This window comes from Oncorhynchus kisutch, linkage group LG22 (genome assembly GCF_002021735.2).
Source record: "Oncorhynchus kisutch isolate 150728-3 linkage group LG22, Okis_V2, whole genome shotgun sequence".
In the NCBI taxonomy this organism is placed as follows: Eukaryota; Metazoa; Chordata; class Actinopteri; order Salmoniformes; family Salmonidae; genus Oncorhynchus; species Oncorhynchus kisutch.
This window is the reverse complement of record NC_034195.2, coordinates 22,210,359-22,220,049: the sequence shown is the minus strand read 5'-3', so window position 1 is coordinate 22,220,049 and position 9,691 is coordinate 22,210,359. Positions and strand designations below refer to the sequence as shown.

The 9,691-nt window shown below is 46.3% G+C and overlaps 1 protein-coding gene across 1 annotated transcript in view; it reads right to left on the bottom strand.

The window, feature by feature from the left end:
* Positions 1-1,850: 1,850 nt before the first annotated feature.
* tango6 (transport and golgi organization 6 homolog (Drosophila)) overlaps positions 1,851-9,691 on the bottom strand; it is a 32,276-nt gene continuing 24,435 nt past the window's right edge. Inside the window, exon 18 of the mRNA XM_020456031.2 lies at positions 1,851-2,541. Coding sequence (XP_020311620.1) covers positions 2,365-2,541 — 177 coding nt within the window. The 3' untranslated portion in view covers positions 1,851-2,364. The remainder of the gene's footprint in view (positions 2,542-9,691) is intronic.

Below are 9,691 nucleotides of genomic sequence, written 5' to 3'. Positions count from 1 at the left end.
CAGGACCCCGTCTTTCAAAGATAATTTGTAAAAATCCAAATAACTTCACAGATCTTCATTGTAATGGATTTGAACACTGTTTCCCATGCTTGTTCAATGAACCATAAACAATTAATGAACATGCACACTTGGAACAGTCGTTAAGACACTAACAGCTTATAGATGGTAGACAATTAAGGTCACCGTTATGAAAAGTTAGGACACTACAGAGGCCTTTCTGCTGACTCTGAAAAACTCCAAAAGAAAGATGCCCAGGGCCCCTGCTTATCTGCATGAACGTGCCTTAGGCATGCTGCAAGGAGGCATGAGGACTGCAGATGTGGCCAGGGCAATAAATTGCAATGCCCGTAATGTGAGACGCCAAAGACAGCGCTACAGAGACAGGACGGACAGCTGATCGTCCTCGCAGTGGCAGACCATGTGTAACAACACCTGCACAGGATCGGTACATCCGAACATCACACCTGCGGGACATGTACAGGATGGCAACAACAACTGCCCGAGTTACACCAGGAACGCACAATCCCTCCATCAGTGCTGACTGTCCGCAATAGGCTGAGAGAGGCTGTACTGAGGGCTTGTAGGCCTGTTGTAAGGCAGGTCCTCACCAGACATCAAAGGTAACAATGAATGGGCACAAACACACCGTCACTGGACCAGACAGGACTGGCAAAAAGTGCTCTTCACTGACGAGTTGCGGTTTCGTCTCACCGGGGGTGATGGTCGGATTCGCGTTTGTCGTCGAAGGAATGAGCGTTACTCTGGAGCAGGATCGATTTGGAGGTGGAGGGTCCGTCATGGTCTGGGACGGTGTCTCACAGCATCATCGGACTGAGCTTGTTGTCATTGCAGGCAATCTCAATGTTGTGCGTTACAGGGAAGACATCCTCCTCCCTCATGTGGTACCCTTCCTGCAGGCTCATCCTGACATAACCCTCCAGCATGACAATGCCACCAGCCATACTGCTCGTTCTGTGCACGATTTCCTGCGAGACAGGAATGTCACTGTTCTGCCATGGCCAGCGAAGAGCCCGGATTTCAATTTCATTGAGCACCTCTGGGATCTGTTGGATCGGAGGGTGAGGGCTAGGGCCATTCCCCCCAGAAATGTCAGGGAACTTGCCTTGGTGGAAGAGTGGGATAACATCCCACAGCAAGAATAGGCAAATCTGGTGCAGTCCAAGAGGAGGAGATGCACTGCAGTACTTAATGCAGCTGGTGGCCACACCATACACTGACTGTTAATTTTGATTTTGACCCACCCTTGTTCAGGGACAGATTATTCCATTTGTTAGTCACATGTCTGTGGAACTTGTTCAGTTTGTCTCAGTTGTTGAATCTTATGTTCATACAAATATTTACACAAATTTGCTGAAAATAAATGCAAATTCATTACAGTATTAATGTAACATCCCTCTCTCCATAGAGAATGATAAGCTATTTGATTAAGTGCCTCACGACATAACCATAACTGTATACATGAACATTGATCTAAATAAAGATATGAAAACATATCGTCATGGCATGTTTAGATCGAAAGTATTTTCAGTACAGTCCTCAATTCTATACACTTATAATGGCAAGGATCACATAACTAGCCAACTGCTTACAAGAATTGACCTTGTTTATGGTTATGAATATGGGACTACAGTGCAAGCAGGGTAAGCTCATTGCTGGAAGCTAAAAGTGCTGTGCTGGTGAATTCATGGTTAGTCCCTAGTGGCTCGGAGTCCCTGCTCCTGAGCTACTTTCAGCTCCACTGGGCCATCTGCCTAGAACACAAACTACAACAGCCTGAGGTCACCGTAAAGAACAACACTCAAAAGAACATGCACTTGTTCATACAAAAGGAAACTCATATCCGTTTATTTTATTTCACTGTAATGGGATTTTATTCAGAGGCACACACACATTATCAGCTGATCATCATCACCTCTAATAACCTCTAACCTCTGTTTATAATATTCACAGGCACATACAGGTGTGGTTTCCAGAGAGGGAAAGTTTGGTGCCTCTGCAGAAGGCCTAGATCTGTCATTGTGATAAAATACCCTTCATTCCCTATGGTCACAATAATAGCATGACACAGACTGGCTTGGGGGAACTCCATGTACTGCAAACACTGAGAAAATGACCAAGAGAGATAACTCTCGTGTTTGTTGAGAAAGTCATGTTTTACACACAGTTCAGCTATCATTCAATGCCTGCCCTTTCACCTTCAGCGGGAATTTGGACAAAAAGGTGGAATGTTGTGCCCAGTCTGAAACGATCCCCTAGTTCCTACTCCTGGATACTCCTAAAAATATCTCGTAACACTGGTTAGTTGGTGTGTGTGCTGTTCTGTGGGCTCATGTTCCTAAAATCTCATGGCAAAACCACTATCTTCTTCTCCAGCTTCTGTGCAGGGAAGATGAACCTCCTCATGATATCGTCAAGGTCCTCCAGAGCCAGCTGAGCATGGAGCACTGTGACATCATCAGTGTCTGAGCGCACCACCCACTTCAATGCCCGGTACAGGTCCAGCAGAACATCACTTAGGACCTGGGAGATTAAGAGAGACAAGAAAAGGTGAGAGAAAAAGATGGAGGGAGAGAGATTACAGGGATGTATACAGAACTGAATAAGAGAGTGATCTCACAGAGCCATAATGAGTGTGGTGTAGGTAGGTGATCAGTGTTCCTGGGAGCACAAGGTAGACACAGGTCTTCAGCCATCAGCTGTTTCTTCTCAATCACCAGGTTTGAGTCATCAGGTTTAAGGTCATGTCTGGTCTACCTAACTGATATTTTCACATGGACTCAGTGGTATTGCCACCACAACAGCTGCACACACAGATACAGCAATTAACCAAATAACAGGCCTGAGAAAGGCCTGAGAAACTTAACCAAGGGAAAAGTGTGTTGTGAAGACCAGTTACAGATTTGAAAAGTCATACGACCAAAAGACAGCTAACTAGATATTGGCTAGCCTAGTCGAGAACCAGGCATCTCTAAAATCGGTAAGCCTGGTCAAGTCAATGGCAGAAAGTAGCTCCAATGGGTTGGAAACCAGGTGTAAAATCAGTGGGGGGGGGGGGGGGGGGGGTCCTTGACATTTAACATTCAGTCAAAATGTAGCGACTGGACTATTCTAGCTGTTTCGGCTAATACACAATTCTTCAGACTTCCAAAAGGAGTGGACAACGTGGTTTGGAACTATGCTACGCGGGACTAGATATTGGCCTATACGAAGGAATCAAATGGTCAGTAATGCAAAGGTCGGACAAGCAGCCTAGATAGAATGGAGAGTGAATAACCCTATAAAACAAGGGAGTAAAGTTAACAGGTTCTTTGTCCAGACTGTACTGACCCGTAGCAACACATCAGTGTCCAGTCCTGACTCTCTGGTTGGACAGAGAGTATGTCATACAAGATGAGCATGGACTTTCCCCAGATAACATGGTTGTTACAATGCAAGTCCAAAACAGGATGCTTTTACTAAGTCTCCTTCCTGTTCTTGGTGAGAATCTGCCAACAGTCTGTAATCACACTGTGGAGCATGGTGACACAAGATTAGAGGACCAATTGTTTCAAAGAACAGGCTCTGAACCGATTCTACTGTTGAACACACCTAATGTTTTCACACTTCTACTAGTGTTTTCAGTATGCCGGCCAGTGTAGAGCACCAGAGGTGATAATATGGACATTGTTTTCTTCCTCCACAGAAAGGGTTCCTCTACTAGCCTACATAGTTTTCAGGAATGCCCATATTTGGTGTACACATTCTGAGGCCCTGGCTACACAGGGATGTTGTCTACATGACATCTCTGAACTTTTGGCCTTTTGGGTCTACTGATACAATGAAACGAAGTGTACACACACAAACATTTTCACACACGGTTAGCAGAGAACCAACTATTGAGCGATCAAAAGAACCAGTATTGCCTGTAACCCCTTGAGTCTTTTGCCCAACGTTTTTGTGTACAGTCAATCAATTTAAGATATGGAACTCTCAAAATTCTGAAAGTGTCACAGCATTAACGCACCATTTTAAGACTTTCCCAGACAACTCATCAACAGTGGCCAGTCCCATCACACATTGTGGAAAATCCCTGGCTATTATCATCTATCATTCTGTATTAGTGTGGCCTCGCCATTAGAGCCTGACCAATATATCGGTTCGCTGATATTATCAAACAATATTGGCTTGTTAACGATCTCGGACGATATTTCCACCGATAACCAAAATTCAATCGATAGGATGGAAAAAAGGGAATCTCATGCTTATCTGAACACTTATGGCCATTCTCATAATGTGTCAATATAGTCACAATGTAAGAAATCAACATTTGAAGCATATTTCTTTGACAATTGCTCTTTTGGATGGCAATTTTGAGAAGCCTGTGTTGACAAATTTTACTTATTAAAATCAGAATCAGTCCAAAACCCCCATATCAGTCGGGCTCTGTTCTCCATAAGCAGACTGCTCACTCAGTTTAAACAATCAGGTTAGGGGGGGTGGAGGGGCATCTACCAATGGAAACCAATGTGAGTCACAGTGGCACAGACTGGCACCAAGGTAACATACCTACCACATCAAACACACACCTCCTGAGTGTGGAACCAGGATGGCCACAGTGCAATGAAATCAGTTTGTGTGGAAGCAAACCTACCACACCTGATTCGCATGCTCTAGGGTCACAGAGTGCAGCACACACCAAAATACTAACTAAAAATATCCTGCCTGGGCAGTAACTCCATATTTATAACCGTGCATGACATAATAACAGTTGAATTCAGGGAGCTGTACTGTGGAACACTGGTACTTGCTGTAAACTGTGGTGTGTGTATTGAAGGTTGTGTGAGTGAGAGAATCATGATGTCTACAGAAAGGTATTCAGGGATAAACTATAAAAAGGTGGCTGTCAGACTGGTGTTCCAAATAAGGGAAGAGGAAAAGACAGATCCACTGTTTTCTTGAACTGCTTTCACATAGGAGTTAAAGGGCAATGTTTCTTTCTCCCCCTTAAAAACAGGCCTACTTTTATCACAGACATTATTAATGTTGTAAATGACTATTGTAGCTGGAAACGGCTATTTCTTTTAATGGAATATCTACATAGGCGTACAGAGGCCCATTATCAATAACTATCACTCCTGTGTTCCAATGGCACATTGTGTTAGCTAATCCAAGTTTATAATTTTAAAAGTCTAATTGATCATTAGAAAACCTTTTTGCAATTATGTTAGCACAGCTGAAACCTGTTGTCCTGATTAAAGAAGCAACAAAACTGGCCTTCTTTAGACTAGTTGAGTATCTGGAGCATCAGCATTTGTGGGTTCGATTACAGGCTCAAAATGGCCAGAAAGTAAAAACTTAATTCCGAAACTCATCAGTCTATTTTTGTTCAGAGAAATGAAGGCTATTCCATGCGAGAAATTGCCAAGTAACTGAAGATCTTGTACAACGCTGTGTACTACTTCCTAAAAAGAACAGCGCAAACTGTCTCTAACCAGAATAGAAAGAGGAGCGGGAGGCCCCGGTACACAACTGAGCAAGAGGACAATGACATGGGAGTGTCTAGTTTGAGAAACAGATGCCTCACAAATCCTCAACTGGCAGCTTCATGAAATAGTACCCGCAAAACACCAGTCTCAACATGAACATTGAAGAGGCGACTCTGGGATGCTGGAGCCAGAAACCGATTAACCAAATAGCCTATACAGACGGAGATTCAGTGAAACAAAATCACATTGATTTATTATCAGACAAGTCAGTGAGTGAAGTCACAGGGTTTTGGTTGGGAGTAGGCCTAGGCTACTTACTAAGCGACCGCGAGAAGAGCAAAGTAATAAACTTGTTAAACTACATAACATGGCAAAATGTTCTAATAAATTAAACAAGATGATCATGGGCAGCATTCACCTCAACTTACCATTTCCCATCCCAATATCCCAATTGTAGCCTAACTAATATACAAACTGAGATTTTTCGAAGTCACCGACCTAGCCATCGCTGATCCTCTTTCCATTTTCCTTTGGTTTTGTCTTCAATCACACCTGGTTCCAATCCCATCAATTACATGTTGTGTATTTAACCCTCTGTTTTATTGCTAGAGCGTTAGCCCATAGTTTAGGGATCCCCATTGTTCCCGTGGATGTGCCCTTCCCCGTTCATGCCTTAGATAGTCGACCATTAGGGTCAGAGTTGATTAGGGAGGTCACTGCTCCTTTGGGCATGGTGACACCTCCTTTGGGGGTCACACGGAGAGAATTAGTCTCTTCCTTATTGACTCTCCTGCATTACCCGTGGTGCTGGGCCTACCCTGGTTAGCTTGTCATAACCCCACTGTTTCTTGGCCACAGAGGGCTCTCACGGGGTGGTCGCGAGAGTGCTCAGGTAGGTGTTTAGGGGTTTCCGTTGGTGCTACTACGGTGGAGAGTTCAGACCAGGTCTCCACCGTCAGCATTCCCCCTGAATATGCCGATTTGTCTCTCGCCCTCTCCAAAAAGAAGGCGACTCAATTACCACCTCATCGATGGGGCGATTGATCTCCTGGTAGGCGCTGCACTTCCCAGGAGTCACGTGTATCCCCTCTCACAGGCAGAGATGGAGGCTATGGAAACATATGTCTCCGAATCCCTACATCAGGTGTACATTCGGTCCTCCACTCACCCGCCTTCACTGCACCCGTGTATTGACTATCGGGTTCTGAATCAGATCACTGTGAGGTATAGTTACCCGCTACCGCTCATAGCCACAGCGAAAGAGTCTATGCACAGGGCGCACTTCTTCACCAAACTAGATCTCAGGAGAGCTTACAACCTGGTGCATATCCGAGAGGGAGACGGCTTTCAGTACCACCTCGGAGTACCTCGTCATGCCGTACGGGTTGATGAATGCGCCATCTGTCTTCCAAGCCTTTGTAGATGAGATTTTCAGGGATGTAGTGGTGTAGTGGTGTAGTGGTGTCTATTGATGACATTTTGATATACTCCGCTACACGCGCCGAGCATGTGTCTCCTTCCTAGGGTACCGCATTTCCACCTCAGGGGTGGAGATGGAGAGTGACCGCATTGCAGCCGTGCGTAATTGGCCGACTCCCACCACGGTAAAGGAGGTGCAGCGGTTCTTAGGGTTTGCCAACTACTACTGGAGGTTTATCCAGGGTTTTGGTCAGGTAGCGGCTCCCATTACCTCACTGCTGAAGGGGGGCCGGTACGCTTGCAGTGGTCACCTGAGGGCTCCGTTTACCTCGGCTCCCGTGCTGGCCCAACCGGATCCCTCTTTGGCGTTCATAGTGGAGGTGGACGCATCCGAGGCTGGGATAGGAGCTGTGCTCTCTCAGCGCTTGGGTACGCCACCGAAGCTCCGCCCCTGTGCCTTGTCGAAGAAGCTCAGCCCGGCGGAGCGAAACTATGACGTGGGGGACCGGGAGCTGTTTGCTGTCGTCAAGGCCTTGAACGCATGGAGACATTGGCTTGAGGGGGCTAGACACCTTTTTCTCATCTGGACTGACCACCGCAATCTGGAGTACATCCGGGCAGCGAGGAGACTGAACCCTCGCCAGGCAAGGTGGGCCATGTTTTGCACCCGTTTTGTGTTTACCCTTTCTTACAGACCAGGCTCCCAGAATGTGAAGGCAGATGCATTGTCCCGGCTTTATGACACAGAGGAGTGGCCCATGGATCCCACCCCCATACTCCCGCCTCCTGCCTGGTGGTGCCAGTAGTGTGGGAGCTGGACAAGGACATTGAGCAGGCGTTACGTGCAGAGCCCGCTCCCGTCCAGTGTCCCGCTGGGTGTCTGTTCGTGGCCGGTTCATCTATTGGGCCCACACGTCACCCTCCTCTGGTCATCCTGGGATTGGTCGGACAGTGCGCTGTTTGAGCGGGAGGTGCTGGTGGCCTACCTTGGCTAAGGACATGAGGGTTTATGTTTCCTCCTGCTTGGTGTGGGCACAGTGTAAGGCTCCTAGGCACCTGCCCAGAGGTAAGCTACACCCCTTACCCGTTCCGCAGCGGCCTTGATCGCACCTGTTGGTGGATTTTCTGACTGATCTTCCACTCTCACAGGGTAACACTGCGAACCTGGTCATTGTGGATCGTTTCTCTAAGTTCTGTCAACTCCTCCTTCTGCCCGTTATCCCTACGGCCCTACAGACTGCGGAGGCCTTGTTTACACACGTCTTCCTGCACTACGGGGTGCCTGAGGATATAGTGTCTGATCGGGGTCCCCAGTTCACGTCTAGGGGCTGGAAGGCATTCATGGAACGTCTGGGGGTCTCGATCAGCCTTACTTCAGGGCTTCATCCCTAGAGTAATGGGCAGGTGGCGAGAGTTAACCAGGATGTGGGCAGGTTTCTGCGGTCCTATTGCCAGGACCGGCCGGGGGAGTGGGCGGCGTTTGTGCCCTGGGCCGAGATGGCACAGAACTTGCTCCGCCATTACTCCACTAACCTCTCTCCCTTCTTGTGCGTACCAGGGTACCAGCTGGTTCTGGCGCCTTGGCATCAGGGTCAGACCAAGTTTCCTGCGGTGGACGACTGGTTCAGGCGCGCGGAGGAGACATGGGAAGCCGTCCGTGACACGCCAAATATCGTCCATATGTATATAGTCTTAATTAATTCCTACTTAGATTTATGTGTATTGGGTATATGTTGTGTAATATGTTAGATATTACTGCACTGTCGGAGCTAGAAGCACAAGCATTGCTACACCCGCAATAACATCTGCTAATCACGAGTATGTGACCAATAAAATTGGATTTGATTTGAAGCGGGTATGTTATTGCTTCAAATGTTATACAAGGATTGAAATGCTTTGGGAGTTTCAGTAAGCAACAATTTGATACAAGCCTTCAATTGCATTAGCCTACTGATTGGACTGATCAAACCTGTCTAGGACATACATCCCGCTAGGGGAACGTTTGGCCGGAAATTGCCTGATATGTCATTATTAAAAGTAGGGGGGTAGCCTTAACAGGGTACATCATATTTTCAAAATCTTCGATAGCAAGCAGTCACCATCATGAATCAAATTTGCCCACAGAGATCGCCACACCACCTTCCTGTTCAAGTGAGCACAGCACAAGGTGAGTCCAAAAATGTATTGTATGCTGCTGCATAAATTATGTAATATGCCAGGGAGATATCCATACTGTAGCTAAGAAAGTAAGACTAAATGTTAGTTATGTAGTAATATGTTAGTAGCCCGTGTGCCTCACACTAATCATTTGGTCCCTTTCCCCCTCATAACTTAGCCTACTGTTCTGACTTGGTGGTGCACATGTAGCCTGTTTTCTAGAAATGTAATCATTGAATATTGTAAGAGCTTCCACTGTCTGATTATATGCCCCCTTTATTTCTGACTTGTGTGCAGGGAGAACACTGTAAGAATGGTCCATGTTCTGAATTCTGTCACTGTACGTTTCAAAAGTGCTGAACAAATAGTTATATTGACTACGTCCATCCAAGCTCGCTAATTAATGTTTTAATCTAAATTACGGATGGCCTCTTATTCGCTCATCGCCCCCTTATGCCATAGTTTGTACATCTCAATTGTCAGTAGAAACCACATTTGTTTAAGTAAATCAGCCATAAATCTGCCTTTTAAAATATATTATTTTAAAAGGCAGTAAATGAGGCAGAATTAACTGTTTCGCTGCCAGATAAGGCTCTGCTGAAAGCCAGGTGTAGCGGTGGTAAGGATTC